General features: G+C 41.9%; 2 protein-coding genes across 2 annotated transcripts in view; both read right to left on the reverse strand.

Annotated features, from left to right (window-relative positions):
- Window positions 1-159: 159 nt before the first annotated feature.
- Window positions 160-3,859, reverse strand: tlr7 (toll-like receptor 7). The gene is made up of 2 exons (XM_061723413.1): window positions 3,795-3,859; window positions 160-3,372 (listed from the first exon to the last, which is right to left on the reverse strand). The coding sequence occupies exons 1-2, from the start codon at window positions 3,810-3,812 to the stop codon at window positions 226-228; spliced, it is 3,165 nt and encodes a 1,054-aa protein (XP_061579397.1). The 5' UTR covers window positions 3,813-3,859; the 3' UTR covers window positions 160-225.
- A 1,633-nt stretch (window positions 3,860-5,492) lies between these two features.
- frmpd4 (FERM and PDZ domain containing 4) overlaps window positions 5,493-24,198 on the reverse strand; it is a 44,106-nt gene continuing 25,400 nt past the window's right edge. The window contains exons 3-17 of the mRNA XM_061723416.1: window positions 20,383-20,552; window positions 20,004-20,106; window positions 19,451-19,496; window positions 18,423-18,527; window positions 17,702-17,809; window positions 17,265-17,396; window positions 15,710-15,829; window positions 15,388-15,524; window positions 14,986-15,112; window positions 14,675-14,764; window positions 14,406-14,588; window positions 14,184-14,304; window positions 13,116-14,087; window positions 10,490-11,653; window positions 5,493-7,227 (exon numbers count right to left, since the gene is read on the reverse strand). Of these exons, the coding sequence (XP_061579400.1) occupies window positions 5,957-7,227; window positions 10,490-11,653; window positions 13,116-14,087; window positions 14,184-14,304; window positions 14,406-14,588; window positions 14,675-14,764; window positions 14,986-15,112; window positions 15,388-15,524; window positions 15,710-15,829; window positions 17,265-17,396; window positions 17,702-17,809; window positions 18,423-18,527; window positions 19,451-19,496; window positions 20,004-20,106; window positions 20,383-20,552 (4,849 nt within the window). The 3' untranslated portion in view covers window positions 5,493-5,956. The remainder of the gene's footprint in view (window positions 7,228-10,489; window positions 11,654-13,115; window positions 14,088-14,183; window positions 14,305-14,405; window positions 14,589-14,674; window positions 14,765-14,985; window positions 15,113-15,387; window positions 15,525-15,709; window positions 15,830-17,264; window positions 17,397-17,701; window positions 17,810-18,422; window positions 18,528-19,450; window positions 19,497-20,003; window positions 20,107-20,382; window positions 20,553-24,198) is intronic.

Below are 24,198 nucleotides of genomic sequence, written 5' to 3' on the forward strand. Positions count from 1 at the left end.
CTTGATTACAGTACGTTTGCATGAAACCCCCATCGAAGGCAAAATTAACTTCAAATCCTGCACGAGTTCTGGCCACGGGGCAAATAATGACTCTGAAAACCAAAGAGGAATTTAACAATACGGGACTTCTGCTTTTGTGTAAACGGTGCGACATTCACACGTTGTAATTTGTACACAGAAGTACATTATCAGCAGTAGGGGAAGTATTTCTGTCCATTGCTGTTCTCACAGCGTTTCTTTGAAGAGATTGTTGTATTGTTTGTGGCTCTCAGTCGCCAGCACGTTCCTCAGGCTGAACCAGAAGTACGGCTGCGCCTGCGGGTTTCTTGGCCACTCAAGCACAGACCGTTTATACAACCTCTTCCGTAATCTCAGATACTTCGAGTTGCATGGTACTTTCTCCAAGAGAATCAGCACGATGACATCGTTTTTTTCATCCATTAGTCTTTGATGGGCCATGTAGAAGGCCGTCTTGAAATTTCCCCCTTTAATATACGTCTTGGTCAGAATGAATACGGTCCTTTTGCTCCCGTGGATGCTCTGGGAGAGGTTGTCAATCAGCGGACATCCAGGGACCCAATCTCGTTCCTCCAGACACAGTTTTAGGGGCCGGTCCCCACAGTCTTCCAGGCGGGCGCACATTTCCTTCGTCACCCACTCCGACACCGCAGGATCCTCTTTGTCGTAGATCACGCAGGCGTCGTAGACGGCGCTCTGGGAGTGCAGACGCCTGTAGCCTTTGAGCTTAGCCATGCAGAAGTAATAGATGTACCAGACGTCCCACATGAAGAGATGGCTGGAGATGGACAGCGTGAGGAAGCTGACGACCAGTGAGGTCATGAGGGTGTAGAAGATGATGGACAGGAAAGGGTGCTGGCAGGCCAGCAAGTCCACGGAGACCACGGGGTTTCCTCGTTGCGCCCCCGGACTGGCACAGGTAACGTCCGTGCCCAGTCGAGGGATGGTCACCGTGGTCTTGTTGAGCCACCTGACAAACCAGGTGGCGTTGCAGGTGCACAGGAATCGGTTGTGGTCGAGGAGCAACATGTCCATCTGCCGCACAACGTCATCTGGAAAGCTGGACTCTTGAATGTATTGTATGCGATTATAGCTAAGATCCAGGTACTTTAGGCCGAAAGCATCCTTGAGGAAGTTCGGCGTGAGTTTAACAAGTTGGTTTTTATGTAAAATGAACTTCCTAAGCGATTTGGTGCAGTCTGAGAGCATGCGTGGGACAGTGGTCAGAGAGTTCCCACTGAGGTCTAAGACCTGCAGAGAGTGTAGGAGTTGCAGTTTCCCCCATGAAAAGGACTTCAGCCTGTTGTTTTTGATGTAGAGCTCTGACAACTTGTCCGGCATGCCACTGAAAACTTCGGGGGGTATGAAATTGAGATTGTTGTGGGAAATGTCAAGAATCTTCAAACTGATCAATTTCTTGAAATAGTTGACATATCTGATGTCGCCGTCCCTCCACAACATGTCTAAGCGGTTGTCTCTGAACTCTAACTTCTCTAGGGAGTCGCTCTCCATCTCTGTGTTTGTGGAGGTAGAGATCTTGTTGTGGTTCATCAGCAGTATCTTAAGATGATTTAAATTCTTAGTAAAGTTAAGCATGTGAGTCAAGCCCTCAGACTCAAAATAGTGGTTATTGTTGCTTATATCCAAGATGACCAAATTTTTAAGCTCTTGAAACGCCGTGGGATACAACAGATCCAGGCGATTCCTCGAGAAGTCCAGATACTGTAAATTTGTGAGGCTGCTAAACTCTGAGCCATTTAGGCTTTGGCTCATGGCATTTCCAGACAGATTGAGGCATCTCAGCTCTTTAAGATTTAAAAATCTTGAATGCAAGAAGAATATGTTGTTTCTGCTCACGTCCAAGGTTTTACCAAACTTGCTGCACTCCTTTTGGACGAAGGAACTAATGATTCCAAGTTCCTTATCTTTGTACTTGCAACTGCGCGCATACTCGTCATATCTGAAGTAATGAATCTCCCTCACTTCGTTACTTCGGTACTCATCGGAGGCCGACATGGGAGACCAGAGCAGGGGCTCCCCTCCCGTGAACCCGACGCTATCTTGGCCATCAGACGGAGAAGATATTTTGTTATCAGACAGACTGATTATTTTAAAGCTTTTCAGTTCCATCAGGATGCTGAGGTTGGCCATTTTAATGAAGTTTGTTCCAAGATCCACCACCTCCAGCTCGGGGAGCAGTTTCAAAGGACTGATGCTCTCTCGCTTTAGCTGCTGAAACACGTAACCCTTCAGCCTCAGAACTTTAAGAGACTTCAGGTTGGAGAAGCTACAGTTCAGCCTCAGCGTTTGAGGATACCTCTGAAGCTCATAGTTGAAAGACAGGTCCAGTTCCTGTAATTTACCCAGGAACTGCGGAAAGTCTGTGACCCCCACATCCCTTGCTAAGAAGTTCGACGAGAGATCGAGCACTCTGAGCTCTTTCAGGCCGACAAACCAGTCGGATGAGACGCGTGTCAGGGAGTTACTGTGCAGACGCAGCGTCCTCAGATTGGTCAACATTGCGAAAGCGGCCTTGCTGATGTTGAGGGGTGCGTCTTCTGGGCACGGGTTGCACGGGAAGGGAGCATTGTAACATCGGGGACAGTTTCCGCTTATATCCAGGATCTCCAGGTTTGTTAGGTTTTTGAAATCTTCGTCTGTGACTTCTTCGATGTTGTTGTTGTAGAGGTACAGTTCTTTCAAACTTTGTGGCAGTTGATTGGGGATACTGGATAAGTTGTTTGACTTGAGAGATAATAAAGTTAGATTGCTCATTTGCAAAAATGCACCATCTTCTACTTCATAGGAAGTATTACAGGGGTTACGATAGTAGCAGTTCTGACCAAGGTACAGGACCTGGATATGTCGGATCTCAGAGAGGTTTGCTCTGGCGATATAATAAATATGATTAACTTCCAAACTGAGCAGCATCAGATTGGAAGGCAAGTCTTTTGGTATGCTGTAGAGCTGATTTCCATCCAAATAAAGTGCTCGGAGACTCTTGAGAGCAGCAAAGGTACTCTCCTCAATCGTCACGCTCTGCGTACACATGTGGTCCTTGGGGCCGATTTTGATGGGCACACAATTGCACCTCATGTCAATCTCTCTCAGGTCCTCCAGACCGTGAAAGGAGCTTGAATTTAATTTGGGAATATGGTTGATGGTGAGAGTCAGATTGGTCGTGCCTCTCGGGATGCCGCGGGGGATTTCCTTGAGGTTTCTCTCGGTGCAGTCCACCTTCATCTCATTGGTGTCGTTGGCCTCACTCACGTCACACGGTAGAGTTTTGGGGTAGTCAACGGCACTTGTTGACATCACCAAACAAGACCATAATCCCAACAGTGCCACAGACATCTGCACAGAAAGAGGCACCTGCATGACCAATGTGTAGAAAGAAAATACTGTGCATGGCAAGCAACATCATTTCTGAGTTAGTTAAAGATATCTAATTAAATAGAACAAGGTAGTAGCCCAGCCTAACTGGCTCATTTTTAACATTTCCACATCATTTTATACATTTCAGGCCAAACTACCATTTGACAGCAGGGGAATCAGAGACGAGAGGCTCCAAATAATCAGCTCCAACACATCTGATTCAAATGAATGCTCATCCTCAACATGGCATCAAGGTCTGGACTAGTCGTTAATGACGCAGTCATTTGTATCAGGATGTGTTGAAGCATGGAAACATCTAAAACCTGCAAGACAGGGTACCTCGGGGGCTGGAATTGAGGAGCTCTTCTGTAAAATATATGAAAAATAGAGCTCACACTTACCTTGTGGAAGGATATCATTTTTATGAATGTGTGAAAGGGGACCTCCTCCGACGCCTCATGTCCAACTGAAATGATTGCTGAAAGATGTGTAACACCGAGCCTGTTCTAAGGTGATGGGATGAAAGTAGCAGGTGGCTGCATTGCCCCACTGCGAGTATAATTAACCAGCTTCACTTCCTCCTTGTTAAAAACCACACACATCCAAAATTTCCATATTTGAATTGTCTCTAAAGTTTGGACTGATTGGTGTTTGTTGTGTAATCAGGGATATACTTTCCCTTGTACCAGAGTAAGCCGTGCATATGGCGACAGTGTTCCAGTGGTAAAGTATAACTGCATAAAAACAAGAGCACTTGTGGATTATTTGTTCACCACGACTGGAACGTTGGTTTCATTTCTGTATTAGCTGCAGGAGAAAGTGAAACCTATGATCAGGATCTGGGTTAACCATCTCGCTGTGTCAAACATGCAAATTATATTTATGTAATCTGTGGCTGCTTCGCGGCTGAACGCCTGAGAAACATTCAGCTTCGCTGGTTTACAAAGTGTGATGGTCCTTCACTAATCTACAGCAGCCGTAGCTTTTACAAGAAATAATCAGTTAAGACTGCCCAAATGCAGCTACAAGCAGATATTTTGTAGATTTTCACAATTCTTATGCTTTGCTGTGTCTAAATTTGTTGACACTCGGGACTAGGTTAAGTTAGGTTCTTATAAAAGCAATAATAATTTAGTCTTATTTTATAATAAGAAGATAAAAATAGGACTAAAGTATAAAGACAAAAACAAAAACAAAAAATTGAACAGTTTCAGGCTTTTATAAGAACCTAACTTAACCTAGTCCCGACATCAACATCATCTTGTAGCTGGGTTTGGGCAGTCTTAACTCTCACTATTTCTTGTAAAAGCTACCGCTGGCATAGATTAGTGAATTTATATATAAATATAGATTTATATTGTAGACATCGTGCAGCCACTTGAAAAAGAAAATACCCCTTTTTTCACTTGTAAAGTTTACATATTAAAGAAAATAACAAAAACAATAATTTAACACTGTGTCATGCGTTGCTTATCTGAGGTTGTAGTATTAGATCTGGTAAGGAGATCTGGTAAGGAGTAGATGATTCTTGTATTTCCTGAAACCTAAAAAAAAAGGTTAAAAACTTTACAGCAATTCACACTTATTCCATCCATCCATCCATTATCTATACCCGCTTTATCCTTTGCAGCGTCACGGGGGTCTGCTGGAGCCTATCCCAGCTCATTTCAGGTGAGAGGCAGGGGTTACACCCTGGACAGGTCACCAGTCCATCACAGGGCCACATATAAACACACAAACCATGCTCACTCACGCTCACACCTACGGGCAATTTAGAATCACCAATTAACCTACTGTAATATGCATGTTTTTGGACTGTGGGAGGAAGCCGGAGTACCCGGAGGAAACCCACGCAAGCACGGGGAGAACTTCACATTTATGTAAATATTAAAACCATGAATCATTGAACAAACAAACACTATACAGAACTTTTCTGAATCCAAACTTGCACAACTGTGATAATTGCTGTAATCTCCTGAGATTTTAATGCTTTACAGAACCACACGAGGAATGCCGAAGTACAAAGAACCGAAAAAAAGAAAAAGAAAAACAAACTGAAGAGAAGACTTCTTAAGTTTGAATTACTTTAATGATGTTGACAAAAATAACAATTAGTTTCTCAGTGTTCGTGTGTAAAGTATTTCTTAAATTAAGTGACTCAGAAAATGAAAAAGTCGTATGCTTCCTTTAGTTTCATAACATTCCTGTGCAAATGATTTGTCTAGATCTTTATATAGTATATGTATTTCTCCAACATAATGTATATTTTTTAACAATTTAAAAACAAGGTTCTCATAAGATCGTAATAATGTACATTTTAAGCTCCTAACTTAACCAATAAATCATTAAAATAATCCTTATTATGTAATATTTGATAATATACTTGAGAGGAAGGTCATATCTTTTTTTATTAGAGGCCTTAATATAATCTCTTTAAAACTTGGATTCATATATTTTTATACTTTTTTTTACATAATAAAATATTGTATTCACAAGGCAAGGTTTTTTTTTTCTTCACAGCAGTTCACATCGGCTCTTAAACCGATGTCTCTTATGTATGGCTTTAAAATCTATAATCATGACAAAATGACAGTTTCTTGTTGAGCAGTGTTTCCAGTGAGTGAGTTAGTGTGTTTATAATAGCAGACGTGGTAGCAGAGTAATGTGTCAATGCATTCACGCTTTGGTCACTGGGGGAACCTCCTGCAGCCACCTCGGCAGCTTTCAGCAGGCGTGTGTAGTTCATGACGACCTCATCCACCTTGGCCACCACCTCTCGGCGTTCGCTCTCAGCGCTCAGGCCCTCCACGAGTGACACGCAGGCCTGCATTAGGCAGCAGAGGGAGTGGAAGCTGTGCGTCAGCGTGAGCAGCAACTCCTCCGGGCTGCTGGACTCCATCGCCATCTGACTGCAGGCCCCGCTCAGTACTTTGGCCTGCATGAGGAGCAGCTGGGAGAATGTTTGCATGTCGTCCTCCGGGACCTCGGGGACGCCCCCTCTGGATTTGTCTCTTACACTGCAACGCAACACACTGATCATCTCTAAGGCATCCTTCCTTGCTAGTGCAAACCCTGTGTGAAGGCTGTAGGTTTTTCCCTTCATTGAATTTATGTGAGCTAGTCTTTCTTTGAGGCTCATCTCACTGATAGGTTTGGGAGCGTCGCTCTGCTCAGCTTTACAGGCTGATTTTGCAACTGGATTTTTCTTGCCGCCGCGAGAAACAGACCTTTCGGAGAGCAGGGCGTGTGAAGGCATCTCCCTGTCTTCATCACTGCCGTGAGTGTGTAACTTTCTCCTGAGGAAGCAGTGACTGAACGGCCCGTGGCATCTCCACGTTCCCGAATCCAGCCTCGGCGCCACTGGCCTGAGCAGCAACAGTGAGGTTTCCGCCGGCAGCTGTTTTCCAGATGAACAGGAGGCGACCGAACCCTGGGACACGCTCTTGGCTAAGGTCTTGGCAGAGAGTGTCCTCCGCACTTTTGAGGAATCTTGAGACTGTGAATTCTGACCTTCGTTTTTCCCACTGAACGTGGCTTTGGTCTTTTCCAACAGCGCTTCCAAACTCCTGGAACCCGGCATTAAGGTGCTCCAGCTCCTCCTGAGCATGCGAACCCTGTGTGGCTTCCTGAGGCTGCTTGTTTTTGGCTCGGATGAAGATCCGCTCGAGGGGGAAGCCAGGGTGCATGGGTCGGGCTCAGGGCTGGCCAGTGTGAGCCCGCTGGGCTCTGTGCTACTTCGTATTGATGAAGGTGACATGATTGTGGTGGTGGTACTGGTCTCGTTACAGAGAGCTAAAGATGAGTCTTTCCCAACCTTCTTCAGCTGTGTGCAAGCTACACTAGGGGTAGAGAAGGACAAAGAGAACTGTTAAGCATCTCCCTGACTCTAAATACGTCTATTTCACAAGAAATACATCTACTTTTAATTATGTTGCATATACATGTTGGCAGAGGTGTCAAGTAACGAAGTACAAATACTTCGTTACCTTACTTAAGTAGAAATTTTGGATATCTATACTTCACTGGAGTAATTATTTTTCAGACGACTTTTTACTTTTACTCCTTACATTTTCACGCAATTATCTGTACTTTTTACTCCTTACATTTTAAAAACAGCCTCGTTACTCTATTTCATTTCGGCCTTTAAAAAAAAACTATCCAGTTAAATTGCGCCATCCGGATAGAGTGAATTTGGTTGTGGTTGTTTCAGATGTTCTTGTCCAGTTTTGTTCTTACATCCGTTCCCTCAGATTCCTGCAACTAAACTTGGATGTACATTCCAATAAAGGTTAGGATAAATGATAACATGCCTCTGAAGTTTGACTTTTTGCACCATTACAATATTTATAGGCAACTAGTCATCATATCTTCTGCTCTCTGAAACACATGTTAATGCTCAATAGTTCACATATATGGTTCTTTAATATATTTGCATTATACTAAGATGCATTCATTTTCAATGGCTTTTGTCCTTAATGGCTTTTTTCGCCCCTTACATTACTTTTACTTTTATACTTTAAGTAGTTTTGAAACCAGTACTTTTATACTTTTACTTGAGTAAAAAACTTGAGTTGATACTTCAACTTCTATAGGAGTATTTTTAAACTATTGTATCTATACTTCTACCTGAGTAATGAATGTGAATACTTTTGACACCTCTGCATGTTGGATTCCTAGAAATCCCTTCTCTCTCTCCTGTCATCAATATAAAACTATAAAACCACACTTCATGTTATCAGCATGTAATATGCACATGGCCGTTAGAGCCGCTGAGCAGGTCCAATGCCCTTAATTCATAAATCTTTCATAGGATCTACAAAACTGCCACTACCACTTTATCTTCCTTGAGCTCATAAATATTCATTTCTTCTATTTTCACAGTGTGACATTTATATCCTGCAGATTTGAGGTTCTTAACAGGATTAGATCCCTGTCGTGCTCCGTAGAGACCTTTGGTGACAGGAGAAGTCTAATACTAAGTGTGGACAGCTACCAGCTACCAAAAAACAACAACTGTCAACGCACGTTTATGCAGGGCTCATCATTAAAAACCTGTGGTATTTCTGGCCTCTGAGTGCAAATAAAAGCAAAAGTATGTAAAAATCAAAAGTATAATTGTGGTAGAAAATTGAGCTTTGGCTACTTGATTAAACCCAATCTGCTGAGAGCAGCAAAACAACAGCCAAATGTTCAGACTGGGAGTCCGCTCAAAGAAGATTATCACTGACCTTAAAGATGTTTTTATCTACTGGAATCGTAAGAATGAATCACCCTCTGTGCCTTAAAATCAGTAGACTTCCTTTTCTACGTGGTCATTCTACATCAAGACACCTGATGTATGTTCTGACCCTTTTGCATGCAATTCTTAATCAAATCTACTGAAATCTGGGTCAAGTCTTATACTTGGTAACTTAGACACTCAGTTTCAGTCCAGTTATTCACCTAGTTGGAAAGAATGTATTAAAGAGCATTTGATGGGTTTTTCCACAACATAATATATTTGCAGATATTGTTGGTGAAATTGGTGGAAAACATATAGTTTTAATACTTTATATGACTATATTGCTCCTGTAAATGAAGGCAGAGCAGCAGTAAGTTAACTTAAAGCAAAAAGAGTGGAGTAGCTCGGTCTGACAAAATAAAAATGTAGTTCTTAAACATCGTCACTGTTGAACTATTCCAACTGCATGCATGAACGTTGCCTCATTAATAGGTTAACACGTTTTCTTTCAGGAAACTGATAACGGTGAAATCCGGTTCAACTCCTTCATCTGGGAGGCCCAAGTGTCAAGAAATAATATGCGACAAGGTGAGCTTTACCCCTGCATGGTCGCATGGAGAGACTCATATCTGAGGTTTTATAGAAATGTTAGATACTCGAGCAAAAATACCAGACCTGCACAAAACTCTACAAAGTGAGAACATGTCAATTTGCACTTTCCCCTGTTTGCATGCTAAGCTGAGAAAATGTTTTGTTTGTTTTGTTGCAGATGTGAGGGTGTTATCTATCTCATCACAGCAAAACAGCCCTTTTCCCCTAAAACTGAACAAATCCTGCTAGAAATCTGGCCAATAAGACACAAAAGAGCAGAAATATACTAATATGCTTTATCCTCTCACTTCTCCTAATACCTAACAGGGCAGATTAGTCTGATTTTATTTTCTGAAACTTTGAGGCATCTCCATGAGTTAAATATTTCATTGAGATGTTAACAGCAGTAAAAATGACAGTAATCGAAAAAGTCTTTTTTTAAACCTTTTTTCATGATTCTTGACTAATTAGGACAATTCTTTGTAGAAGTATCACATCCAACCAGAGTTGGGTAGTAACGAGTTACATTTACTCCGTTACATTTACTTGAGTACGTTTTGGGAAATTTTGTACTTTTAGGAGTACGGTAGTTTTGAATCACTATACTTTTTACTTTTACTTGAGTAGATTTGTGAAGAAGAAACTGTTACTCTTACTCCGCTACATTAGGCCACGTTGAGCTGTTACTTTTCTTTTAACCCTTTTATCCGCGTACGCATCAATCTCATGACATCACTGAGTGATTCTTTGGGAAAAATGTTTGTTTTTGCATGTTTTGTCACATTTACACAGACTCAAACACACACAGAGTTTCTATGAGTTCATGGGCTTGTTCTAGTTCTGCCTGGTTAAAAAAGAAAAGTACAAAGGCTTGACATTTTGTACTACTTGTGCTTAATTTATTTTTGTATTCTGTTATTATTTTATTTATTTTATTATTTATTAAAGTACTTGCATTTACTTTATAATTTTAATTTATTTTATTATTTTATTGATTTAATTTGCCTGAAGATGATTATTTTGTACTTTTGTCTGTTTGAATGGTTGTGTTAAAAAAAAAAAATCAGACGTTACTCAACAGTTACTCAGTACTCGAGTAGTTTTTTCACCAAGTACTTTTTTACTTTTACTCAAGTAATTATTTGGATGACTACTTTGTACTTCTACTTGAGTCATATTATTCTGAAGTAACAGTACTTTTACTTGAGTACAATTTTTGGCTACTCTACCCAGCTCTGCATCCAACACATATCAGACAAACTGGGAGCCCCCGTTTAGTCTTACCTGTGGTTTCTTTAATCTTGGGCATTCGGTGGCCGCTGTCCTTGGTGCTGCCGAAGCCAGACTCGGCGCTGGTAGCCGCGTGAATCTTCCTCAGCAGGGTGGGGTCCATCGGATGGCCGGCCTTCCCCTGCATCGGGGGCCCGTAACCCTTCTCCTCAGGGGTGACGTAGCCCAGCCCCTTGAGAGAGGACTCCGACAGCATGAGCATGCTGTCAGTGGCACAGAGGGGGGAGTCCATAGGCGTGACACAGCTGCTGCTGCCGGTGCTACAGCCGGCGTCTATGGACGAGCACTGGGAGCTCTGAAGAGAGTGAACACCTTCACTTTGAATGGATGACATGCGCTTGCTCACATGGTATTCATATAAGCGCGTTACATCTTGCTCTGACTGTGGAAGCCTCATCTGCTTCTGCTCATTATCCTGTGAAGTGGCGTCGCTCTCTGCGGGGACGGGCCTTTTGGACTGAGAGAAGAAATGGGCATTTAACTGTTGGCTTCTTTCATCTAAGTCTTGCTTCTCTCCCTTTGCTGCTAGTCTGTCTGCGTGGGAAGCCTGTGAGTCATTCACACATTCTGGAGAGAGGTTCTCTGCCATTTTGTTTCCTTGTACTCTCTGCTGCCATTTTTGTTGCCTCTCTTTACAGTGAATTCGCCCCAGATCGAGTTGGTTCAAGTAATAGGAATCTCTCACCGTGAAACCGTTGTACTTCCCGACAAGATGAGGGGCCTCTTCTTTAGTTATGTCTTGGGAAGTGGTGTGGGGTTTATCTGAGGCTTCACTTCTATCCTCCTGGATCCTGCTCTCGGCCTCCCTCTGCTTCCCTCTCTGCTTGCTCATCACTGAGCCCATGTGCATCTTGGTGAAGTATTCACTGACTGATTTGATTTCCATAGTCTCTGGCTCCATCTCACCGCCGTCAGAGTGAAATATCTGCGAGGAGGAGACGGCGGAGGATTTTGCCATCTCCTGATCCCTCTCGCTCTGCGTCGCCTTTTCCTCATTCGTGGCATGGTATCCTTCCTCCACGGCTAATTGCATTCGCAGGGAGATCTCCGAATGTCTCTGAGCGGTGGCCAGCTCCGAGCTCTCTGTCATCTCGGAGGAGTTTGTCTCGTTGCCCGAATCTGAAGACTCTGGGCTAAATGCGCGTGATATTTCTACACCTGCGTACCACAAGAAAGACAAACACCTCATTAACAATTGCATCTCAAGGACAAATGAGGTATTAGAGTGAGTCAGCCATAATTAACAGCAATGACAATGTCAATAAAACATGTAGATGAGAAAGAGGTGCATGATTGGACAATGATGAATCGTTGCAACAAAAAAAAAGAAAAGGAAAATACACTAATATATTTACAGATGTTGGGAAGAGATTTGTCAATTGGCCTTACAAGATTATTGATGCCATTTGGAATGATCATTTAAACAGATAACTGTTCGGTCACCATAAAAGGACTTGTCAGATTTATAATCACTCAGTCCATTAGTTTGTCTGCTGGTTTAAACAAGGAAGTTGTCATTTTGACATTCGGTATTATCGGAAGCTCCACGTGAGACATGGATCAGGAAAAAGAAAAGGAGAACAAACAAGGAGGATTAGAAGGATTAACAATTGCTAGTTCCAACTGCCAATAATGGCCAGTTGTGGTCCAAGAAAAGTCAAAGCAACCTGGTGTTTCCTGATCACAGCTGCTAACATCCGCAGGAAATGTGAGGTCCATGATGAATCAGCAAACCATCTGCAGTCTTATGAATGGAAGTACGCTCCGTAAAACTATTACAGACCCCAGTCTCAAAGAAAAACGTCAAATTTTGAAGAGTCACGCTGACTCCTGGAGGTTTTCTATCAAACACAATCAGAGCTTTCACAGAAGAAGAATCAAAGTGTCTAAAGAAGATTACATGGAAAAGTGAGACATGGAAGAGGCTCAGTTGTGGTTTGGCGATGCTGCGTCGAGGACAGTGTGTCTTGACTCTGTTCAAGGCAAGAAATGAAAAGTTATAGTGGGATTTCTGCAGCATTTCTTAATTTCAGAGAGCTCTTACTCGGTTTTAGGTTGAGGCTCATCAAGTAAGTCCCAACAACATGCATCTAACAGCACTGCACAACAGATGTGAGTCCAGGTCCTAAACCAGATCAGCATTTATGGAAAGAGTTCAACCATCAAACCTGGAAGAACTGGTGCAGTTTGCACAAGAAACACCCGCACTTCTGGATGAGCAGTGTCTCAACAAGAGTTAGAAAAACAAATGACAACAGATTTCTGAGAAATTTCTATTTTTTCCCTCATATAAAAAAAGGGAGCTAATAATATTGGTCATATCTGTAAGTGGCATCTGTCTATATTATCTATCTAAAGTTATATTTGTGGCGGGACCCGACTTATTACATTACAGTTTCCACAGCTGAGAAAACAAAGGATAATGAAAAGCATGAAAAATACAATGATGAACACAAACGTTTGCATTCTCAAATGAATGATCAGATACTCACAAATGGAAACAGAACAAATACATTTTATTGAAAAAAGAAAAAAAAGAAAACAAACAAACATCAAAAGTGAATGGCAGAATAATGAATAATGTGTTAATGGATGAATGTTACAATAGTATAAGAAGAACCTGTGCTACTCTCTGTCTGTGCCGGACTCTGTTCCTCAGAAGCGGCGAGGGCCTCGAGTGCCTGCAACGTGGACACCACGGCATTGTCCAGGGGCTCCCTGGGGCCCTCCGCTCCGCGGGTGGGCACCGAATCTATCAGGGACACGGGGATATCGCTGCTGCCCCGCTGGGCCTGAGTCCCGGCCCCGTGCTGCTCGTCCTCGTCAGAGCTGTCCCTGAAGCCGGGGGGAGGAGCGGCGATGGCCATGTTAAGACAGTCCAGCAGCACGTCGTTGTCCTCCTCGTCGTTAGCCTCCGGCGGCGGCGGGAGAGAGGTCAAGTCGATGATGTCGTCACTGGAACCCGAGAGCGACAGCAAACTGGGCTTGTCGATGTCGCTCATCACCAAGTCCTCCTCACAGCTGATGTCGTCCTCATCCTCGGCGTCGTCCGTCGTCTCCGCGTAACAGATGTCGTGCAGCAGCGGCTCCTCAATGCACTCGGTGGGGCCGAAGATTTTGCTGGAGTACTGATACCCTTCCTCTATGGCATCCATCATTTTATAGTCCTCCTCGAGGCGCCTGTACATGTGGCTGTGATTGTCTGCAGGCTCTGGGCCTTCGTCCATCAGTCTCTGGTAGCCTAGGTTTTGGGGATTCACACCATCTAAGGGAGGGTCGCCGAATATGAAGGAGACCTTTGCATTTCTGGAGGATTCCTGCAGTTTGGGCCTCGGGATGTTGAGATAAGTTTGGGTGCAAGGGATTCTGCAGCACTCTGCCCTCTCTGCCACGTGCACCGAGTGCTGGGCCTGGTGTATTTCAGTGATGTACACCGGCTGGCCTTCACATCTGCCGTGGTCGAGGTATTCGCACTGCTGGTTGGAGTAATCTTGGCCGCACCTCAGGTTGTTCCTGTCCTCACATCCTTTATGGGGTATGCTGTACGTGCACTCGATGGCCTGGTAGTTTTGCTTCGTTTTTGCTGTATGGCCTGAAAAGAGGAAGGAGAAAATGAAACGACAACACATTCAGACACGACTTATCTGGCTGAGTCATTCTCGCTGCGATGATTATTTCGCCTCCGTACTGTTTGTGTTTTTGGCCACGTTGAAGATGGAGCGCCGGGAGTCCACGAGTAATCTGTAGTAGCCAGCGGTCAAACAGGCGAGATTCATCGCGTCAACAGACTCCATTATGAGAGTGATGGGCTGTAAAGGAAACGGATAATCAGATGAGCAATAAATAAATTAGAAAGTGAAGCTGCATAATAAAGTTATATTAGCTGCTAACCAGAACGGCTGGCGCTAACCTTAACATCCAGAACGTGTAGCTCCACTCGGACCCTGTTCTCATCTTCTGTGTACATCTCGATACGGTTGACGTGGCTGAAATCAGCCAGGAGTGCAACCAGATTGGTTTTGGTGTTTATGACATGACTGATGCCATATTTTGGTCCCACGAGCAAAGTCACCTCCGTGTGCTTCTCAGCTTGCTGTAAAAAGGGAACAGACATTGTACACGTCGTTCTCTAAGTGATACTAGCTGCATAACTGTCGGGCAGCACATAGTTTTACTCACAATTAGAGTTGATTTAAATACACGTCCTCCATAAAGCCTCAAGTCACTGAGATACTTCAGATAATGGACTTTTGCCTGCAAGGCAGTCAGCTGGAAGGGAGACAAGGTGTGAGGTATTGAGACATAGGATGAGATATAAACAAAAACAAAAAAATAAGGAGGTTTTTAGTAGAAAATGAAGTATTAAAACATCACATTGTCATGTTAACATGCATCTTGTGCCAGTACTTAAAACCTCCAGTAGGTGGCAACATTGAGTCCAATATTGAGTTAAAAAAAAATACCAGAGAAAAAAAAAGGAAGAGGTTTACCTTTTTACCAGGTGGCACCAGGTTTTGGTTTGTTTTGAGGATGTGAGTGAGAGCTTTTTTGATATTCTTCTCCTTCATGCTAGACAGCACTGCAGGAGGCAGGAACAGCGCCAGACCCCACTCCTTCCTGCAGATACACAATTCATACAAAAACAGGCTCTATGGAAACGTTTTCATCCTTGAGTGATGACTGATCACGCAGAGTTTGTGCGTTAGTTAACCCATTAAAGCCGTAATAATGTCATAACCCAATGTCAGATCCGAACCCAAGTTATCAGATACCAGCAGTCTGGACTTAACTGCATCCTCTATGGCTGGGATGCGTTATTAGAAAGAACAAAATGTTAAGAGACATACAGTAGTTAATTCCTGCAAGCTCAGCACACTGTGACGTGTACTTACTCAATATACTTCAGGGAAACTTTCTGGGACTGTTTGGTATTGATGGTTAGAATATACATTTGCAGGGCAGCCAGGCGGAGGGCCGTGTCGTATTTCAGCTCTGACCCAAATCTTTCCAATACCACATCATTACAGCTCTGGATGAGGCAGAGAGGAAGGAGAAGACAGCAAGAGGTTACACTTTGTCATTTCTGTTGTCATAACATAAAAGACAACAGCGAGCTTAGAACGAGTGTCTCCTACACATCGCTCTCAAAGCAGGATATACATTTTCAATATTTTCTTGATAATAATAATCGAGTGTGGGTCTGTTCATAGTCACCTGAACGTAGAGATACTCGAAGGCTACTGCGTCTCTCCTCAGCAGGTCCAGTGGATCCTTTGGGACAAAGGTTAGCCGAAAAAAGCACTTCATCTTGTGTGACCCCGGTCTCTGTGTCACCTGGAGCAAAAGCCGGAGAAAAGGAGTGTCCATTTAGTGTGAGGTGTTTGCATTCGCAGCATTTCTAAAAGCTTTCTGGGGACAGTCGAACCTGGAAGGTGCATCACTATCAGAGGTGTCAAGTAAGGAAGTACAAATACTTTGTTACCTTACTTAAGTAGAAATTTTGGTTATCTATACTTCACTGGAGTAATTATTTTTCAGACGACTTTTTACTTTATTCCTTACATTTTCACACAATTATCTGTACTTTTTACTCCTTACATTTTAAAAACAGCCTTGTTACTCTATTTCATTTCGGCCTTTAAAAAAAAACTATCCAGTTAAATTGCTCCATCCGGATAGAGTGAATTTGGTTGTGGTTGTTTCACATGTTCTTGTCCAGTTTTGTTCTTACATCCGCTGCCCTCAGATTCCTGCAACTAAACTTGGATGTACATTCCAATAAAGGTTAGGATAAATGATAACATGCCTCTGAAGTTTGACTTTTTGCACCATTACAATACTTATAGGCAACTAGTCATCATATCTTCTGCTCTCTGAAACACACGTTAATGCTCAATAGTACACATATATGGTTCTTTAATATATTTGCATTATACTAAGATGCATTCATTTTCAATGGCTTTTGTCCTTAATGGCTTTTTCCCCCTTACATTACTTTTACTTTTATACTTTAAGTAGTTTTGAAACCAGTACCTTTACACTTTTACTTGAGTAAAAAACTCGAGTTGATACTTCAACTTCTGCAGGAGTATTTTTAAACTCTAGTATCTATACTTCTACCTGAGTAATGAATGTGAATACTTTTGACACCTCTGATCACTATACATGCAGCATCTTACAATTCAGGATTTATATCCAAAAATGTAAAAGTCTGTCTGGATTAATACATATTTACAGGGATTCAAGGAAATGCTTGATATTCTAGAAATTAAGTTTTAAGGTCTGCATTTCTTTAGTTAGTGGAGATGAAAAGATTATCATTGCTCTTAAATACTGTATGTACATATATGATGTAGACTTAATTTAGCTCTGCATAAAGACTGGGAAAGAGAAAAAACAGCTTCCTTTGCTCTTTTTCTAAATAATAAAAAATTCTCCACACTTATTTTGTGCTTCAAACAAAGCCAAAGTGCAAAAATAAGAAGTGGTTGTCTCGAGGAGAGACTATTACTTGGCTGCGAGAGAGGACTTGCTTTATGTTATCAAGCTACTGTTGACTGGCGTCATATTTTAAACTGATATACATACAGTATAAAAGAGATGTATTGATCCCCTCTAACCCCTACAATAGACTGAATCAGCACATTTTCGATGGTCAAGCTCGTAAAAGAAAAAAGCCTTTTGTTCCTTGCGTATACGAAGCCAGAAGTGCTGCTGCTTTTTTTTTTTGTGAGTGTGTTTTTAGTGACATTGAAAAGAGCAGTTTCACCTGAGTTAGCATCTCCTGCTCGTGCAGGAGCATGAGTTTGCTGGCAGATCCCTCAGCTCGCTGCTCCAGCATCAGTGAGAAGTGCTCAATGCTCTTAATGGATAGCTTTTCCTGCAGGGTCAGGATGACGTCCTTTCACACAGACAATGTCATAGTTAATACAACATGAGAACTGTGCAGATGCAGCAGGTTCCCTATGCTCAGCTGCCAAAAGTGTAAATCATTATTCACAGTGAGATATGCATCGCTAAGTTCCCCCCTGCTTTCTATCTGACTCGTAATTTCAAATGTTGGGTTGAATGCCACAGTGAAGGGGAAGAGGTTGCACTTGATAATGCACAATGCAAATGTGAATATCATTCAATATTTAAACTGAACATCACTTAAAATTATGTAATAGCGTTTCACAGGGAAAGGAGGTACTTTCCGGCACCTACCTTAATGGATGTGTTGCTATCAAATTTAAATGATTTAGTCTGCCCGTTCTCCAGGTACACCTTCAGAACATTTGGCATGAAAAGGAGGGAGTTGTCCTTCACTGTTTCCTGAGGAGAGAAGCATAATCACATGATTAGCATCTAGTATGTTGCTCCACATCAGATGAGAAGTAATATTGAACGACACGTGGATGTGAGTTAACGCTTCGTATGAAGGAGCCATCAAAGTGGGCTCCCTACTTGCTGCAAGCTTCTCTGCAATGTTGTCATATTTAATTAATTCATTTTTCAGCTGTTTTTATCCAGTATTAATGGATGAAAATGCTTCCATAGTGCTGTAAATGATATTATAATAATACATACATACATACATACATACATACACAAGAATACTGTGTATTTCAGCTTGTTGGCTGTATCATTGTACGAGCAATCGAAGGAGCTCAAGCTCACTCTGTTCTTCCTCTTTTTAAAATCTTTTCTTGTGTGTGACTCAGCAAATAATGTGAGCAAGCACTTTGCAATATGGTTCTCCTTTTCTGGTAATGTCTCCCTCTTTTTCTAGGTATGACGTTCAAGAGAAATCAGAGTGATGGAGAGGCACAAAAGAAAAAAGTGCACCCTCTTCGCTCATGATGGTTTCACTCGGCTCCAGCTGCGATAGTTCAAGTGTTCTGTTATCTTGTGTTTACAGAAAAGAATCCGGATCGGTTTGACTTACTGGAACCTGCCCGTTGATGATGACCTCTTCGGCGAAGCGGACTTTTACGGGATTCGTCTTTAACTTGGCCTTTTTGGCTGCGCTGATGAAGGCTGATTTGGGCGACTTGCGGAGGGGAAAGAAAGGGAAGATTAAACAAAACAAAACAGGGATTTGAGAGGACAATCAGCTCCTTCAGAGATGAGTCATGTGGTTTTTTTTTCACCACACATTTCATGGGCACTATTCCCACTTGAAGCCTCCCATTATCCACTGATACAATTAAGGTGGCACTCTGTAAGGGCATGAGAGGAAGAAAACCCTCCCCGAAATGCGCCATTGAGTCTGCAGAGAAACTCCCAGTAAACAGAAGTAATTACAGGCTGGATTATAAGACCTTTGCTCATGAAGTGCCGTACTTCTGCATCTCTCTGCAGCTGAATCCTTATTCGTGTTTATCAATTTCTCAGCTGCTGTTTTCAAAGGCTTAACACTCATCAAGCTGAGAATCTGAAACAACTGAGTGAACACAATGTCTAATTGAAATCCATGCTGACTGGCGGATGCCGTGAAACACGAATGTTACTGTGCGAGTTCAGACTTTGTCGTGCAAGAATCAGGACGGCACACGTTTTATTTTTTTTTCAGTAATCGCCGATGTCTATTTTTGGAGGGAATTCAAGCATATTTCCATTTACACTGACTTGTCATGTGAACTGCAAACAAAGGCCGCGTAGAGTGCACGCTCCTGGCAATGTGCATTGACTGCCATCTGGTGCTCTGTGACTCGAGGAAAATGTTGCTGCTTCAGGTTCACACGAGGTTCTGTGAGATTTGACTCAACGTGAAAAAGGAGTTGAAAAGGCCCGGGCTCCCTCTGAGTTACCCGGGCTTTAATACTTAGCTAAGAGAGGACTGATACTGTGCCGGCACAAGCAGATGGCATGATTAATGACTTGGCTTTCATAGAGTTGCCGAAATAATCAGCTCCAACTGCTCAAACAATATGACGAAAAGCAACCGAAATCCTTCGTAGAAGAGACACTTACTGGGTACGGCTGAACCACTGTCAGTAGTATGGACTCCTTGCAACTCCTGAAAGGCACAAAAACAACAAAAGAAGGTTTATCTTTCACAATAAAAATGATTAAATAAAAAATAACAGCCAAAAAGGTGTATGGTAACAGAGTTCCAGCGTTGCTCCTGGCAACGCAGTCTCAGCATCACAGTGCTGGTTTTTACAGAAAAGACAAAGCCTATTCAAGGCCACGAGAGCGGTGAAGGAGTGCTGTTTACAGATTACCACGCGGGTCATGCAAGGACCAAAATCTCACAGTCAGCCGCTCGGCAGAACCATTATTCCAATGAAACACATCGGCGCCGGCGTGCGGCTAAATCACAGTAAACGGAGAATGTTGGTAGAATAATGCATCGCATTCCTGCGGCTGAAATATATATATATTTTTTTCTTAATGTAGTGTTTTAGACTAAAAAGAGAAAAGATAACAGGAATGGATGTTGCCATCAACAACATGTCGGAAAGTGTTCCAGTTTCTGGAAGCTGTAATGTTTTTGCATCATCAACAGGCTTAAAAGTCTTACCTGACAAGGTCAATAACCCTCTCCCTGGGCGCTGAACTGACTGGCTCATCATTAATCATGATGATCTCATCCCCTGGGACCAGCCTGCCTTCTGATGGACCCCCTGCTCAAAACAAAACAAAGCAAACAAGACTTCAGGCACAGATATTTCCTCGTATTTCAGCATTTTTTATGCCTTTTTTTCACCCCCTTGTCTTTTGGCTCGAAGCTTTAATGAATGGTTTAGCATCGAGGGCTGTAAAAATCAGTGAATCATCAACATAAGCCACTTTGCCAGAGGGTTTTACTCATAGTTACGTTTCTGGAGGATTTCATCTTGTGGTGATTCAGTAAAGGCCATGAATCGAGGGCCTGTTGTAGGAGACCTAAATCCCATTACCTGGTGTGACTGAGCGGACGACCACGGGCTTCTCGCTGCCGGCTACGAATCCAAAGCCGAGCACGGGGTCCCGCCTCATCTCCACTTTACGGGGCACTGGTGGCACAAACTTGTCTCCGTCCAGACGGACTTCCTCCAGGGAGCTGCTCTGGGAGATGTGGCTGAGGGAGCTATAACGACACAATTTCAGGTCGATTTTCCTTCTTAAAACAGACGAAACTTTTCTGTGATGCATTTTCAGGCAGTTAGAATAAACACCTTATTTATAAGTATTTATAAAGCTTTTTAATTCAAGCTACTGCTGAAACAAATTTGCTAAAATAATTGACTCATTAAGTAAAATGTTGAAATACAGTTTGTTGCTTTTCTTTTGTTTGTTGACAGCTGAATGTCTCCGACTACGCAGACCGCTTAAAGGAGCATGAGGCAGAATTTATGAAAAAAATTCATATATGTTTTAGGTTTTCTAGTAATAATGTCAGATGAAGCGTTCCAAACCAAAAAGAATGAGCCCTCTAGTGCAGTGTCTCCCAACCTGGGGTCCGGGCCCCCCCTGGGGGGGGCGCAAAACTTTGTCTGCTTTGAGGATATGCAGTTGTAAAAATTATATTTGCGCATGTTAAATAAATAAAAAATAATACAACACCTAATGGAATACTGTAATCCAAGTCTGTATAAACCCACGTAGTATTTTAAAATGACCAAAATATATTTCTAAGTTATTTAGCAGGATAAAAACTTAATAACTTATTATTATATCAATATTCAACATTTAATCATACTACTACTCCGACAGGCTGTTAAAGGAAAAATGTTAAAAATGTTTGCTCTCATATTAAAAGAGACATTTTTCAGAAATTATTTTATGTCCTTGCAATTATTTTCTGTGCGTATTTTATACATTAGTGACACAAAATGAAGGTGAGAAAGACAAAGTCATCTGTATACAGGGTAAACCAAAGAGAAATGTATCACAAAAACAAAGTTAATGTTAATTTTTTCAATTAAAGATTTGTAACGAATCACTTTACTCTTTTGGTGCCAGTACGTACGGGTCGGGGGGCCTGGCTGGTCTTAGACACAAGTAGGGGGGGGCTCCAAGGAAAAAAGGTTGGGAACCACTGCTCTAGCGTATCTCTCTGTCACCTTGAACAGGCTGTGTGCTGCAAAATGTGCTGCAATTGATACCGGAATTTCCCGCGCTGTCCTGCGGATGTGACGTCAAATGAAGCTGCATGCGCGTTCTCGGCGGCGCACGAGTAAACATTGGATACGCGTTTGAGTCATGGGGGCATCTTCAACTTGAATTGGGACTGAAAACAGATGCTGACATGGCTCATTTCCTACTGACCAGGTAAGATAACATTGTAACTCATATTTAGAGCTTGATTTGAACGGCGCTCCCGTGCCGGCTTCGCTGTTGGCTGCAGGAACCCCGACGGTTGTCGTGGCGCTAATGAGTTTCATTTCTTATTCTTGCCTCATGCTCCTTTAAGCAAATAAACAAAAAAAAAAAAAAAAAAAAACAACCTAAAACTCTCAAATGTAAATATGAAAATGAAAATTGCAGTTTGAGTCTTAAATGTTGATTTTGAACCAATTCAGCCATCTCAAAGAATACATTTGAAAACAAAAGACTGATGATATAAAAATATTTGATATCACACAAAAATAAGACTAGATTGATATCTAAATCCGACTTCAGTATTTGTGATCTCACATTGCTCCCGTCCAGTAAGTCTTGTGTACTTCTCTCATTGTTATCTCTCAAATAACAGGCTTTTAGGAGCAGCTCTAATGCCGCGCCTCCTCATTGAGAGTCTGGGTCACCCATTCACTCATGCCCAGGAGTCGTTTGTAGCAGAGTTTTGGACATTTTGTCACCATTAACGATGTCACTGCTGCGTAATGATTTAACACACAGCACAGCTTCCAGGATGTATTTAAACTTTTTACCGTACGTAAGTAAATATAAAATGCTTTGAGCCGTTTATCTTTTAAGTTTCAGTTGAAACTCATATATCGGTGGTTTTATATAAGATACTTCAGAATCATAAGATACTTGATTGCAATATAAACATTTAAACATTTTGAAAAATGGTAAAGCATTTAAATATTTTTTGAACATTATTTGCATTTCTGTGACAGCTTTTGGTGAATATCCAGGTCTTCCTGATTGCAATCTATTTTTCATTTCATGCAACGCATTATGGGATGTATTTTATGGATCACTGGCTGTCAGTCCTACACATCCACTCGTCCATCATACAAGGTGAATAAAATCTCTCCGATTCCCTCTATAATGTTTGTTATTTTACGCCAGCTACCTGAAACAGGGCATTAATGCTTGCAACATTTTGAGCTTGAGAATTCTGCACAAACTGAATTCAGCTTGAACACTTTTGTCTGACGCTATTGTTTCAACTCTCGCTCCACGGCTGCAGAAGCAACAGCAGCAGTAACTCAGTATGGTGCCAACAGTGTTGGTTAATTAGGGACGTGGGCAGACAGTGTGTAATTCACAGTTATTCTTAACACACGTTCTATTCACCGCTAAATACCAACAATTAATCTTTCATGGCACAGAGAGGCAGTGAGATCTGTCAGTTGGATTGGCGTTGGAATGAAAACAACTAAAACAAGGGCAACAAGTTCAAAGTTTTAGAGAAAGATTCAGCTACTCCTTCCCAGAAACAAACATTAATCACAATAAAGTGCCGAACAGACATACAAATCAAAGTTCAAGCCTTCAATAAATGTAATCTAAAAGACCAAAAATGACCACTTACTAAACTTGATGCTTACTTGATGTCACAAGCCAGTGCTCCATTGTTTGAATGACTACACAATCACGGCAGGGACAGCCTTTAAAATAACAAGTTCATTCCTTTTCTACATCTGCTGCTGCAAAGACGCTCTAACTGAACCGTGACGCTCCATCTTTCAGTCCAAAGTAATTCTAAAACCTAAAATAATACCCTTCTTAAATCAAAATGTTTAACTATGAAAACTATTTTTCTCACATCTGGTATGTTTTGCTCCATACAATGTTATTATCCATCTCTTTTTTTTGTACATTAAAGCTCAGATGAGAAGCCAATGAAATTTGTGCTGGAAACATAACTATTCTTATTATTTTCATCAATTTAGTGAAAAATTGTGCAAGATGCAACCCACTGGCACGTAAATCCTGGCCTACAGTAATTAAACCAATGCTTAATCGTGCCACTGCAAACGTAATGGATGCTAATATAATATAAGTAATTTGTGAGTGTAATGATAATGGGCCTATTTGCAATGAATTAATTATTTCATTTAAAAATGACACAAACTGTAGACATTCATAGTCATGATTCTGCATTCGTGCAGTCAGAAAACCCCCCACAATCTCTTCCATCGCTGCATACAAGACTTTGTCTTCTAGCCACCTCCTATTTGTCCAAACTCTTGATTGTACCGCGTTGAATGGAAACTTTTATTCAGAACCAAAAGTAAGAGAAAATGAACAAACCACAATCATACATTTGATAAAATGTTCACATTTTTCCATTGTTGTATCTGGAATAATACTGTAGTGTTAAACTGACCCCCCCCCCCCCCCACCCAGAAAAACTGAATGTAGTGATTTGCAAGACAACTGTAAATAGTGCAAAGACCAATGTTGATATGCAGAATATGTATTTATTTTTCTACTTTTTAACACATGCACCTAATGTCTAAAGTTAACCACATGTTTTTAAAAAGAGTCGTGACAGGGCTGCATCGCCTTTGCTTCTAAAACAATCTGTAATCGTTGGTAGCCATGGTAACTGCATA

The sequence above is a fragment of the Cololabis saira genome, chromosome 6 (genome assembly GCF_033807715.1).
Source record: "Cololabis saira isolate AMF1-May2022 chromosome 6, fColSai1.1, whole genome shotgun sequence".
In the NCBI taxonomy this organism is placed as follows: Eukaryota; Metazoa; Chordata; class Actinopteri; order Beloniformes; family Belonidae; genus Cololabis; species Cololabis saira.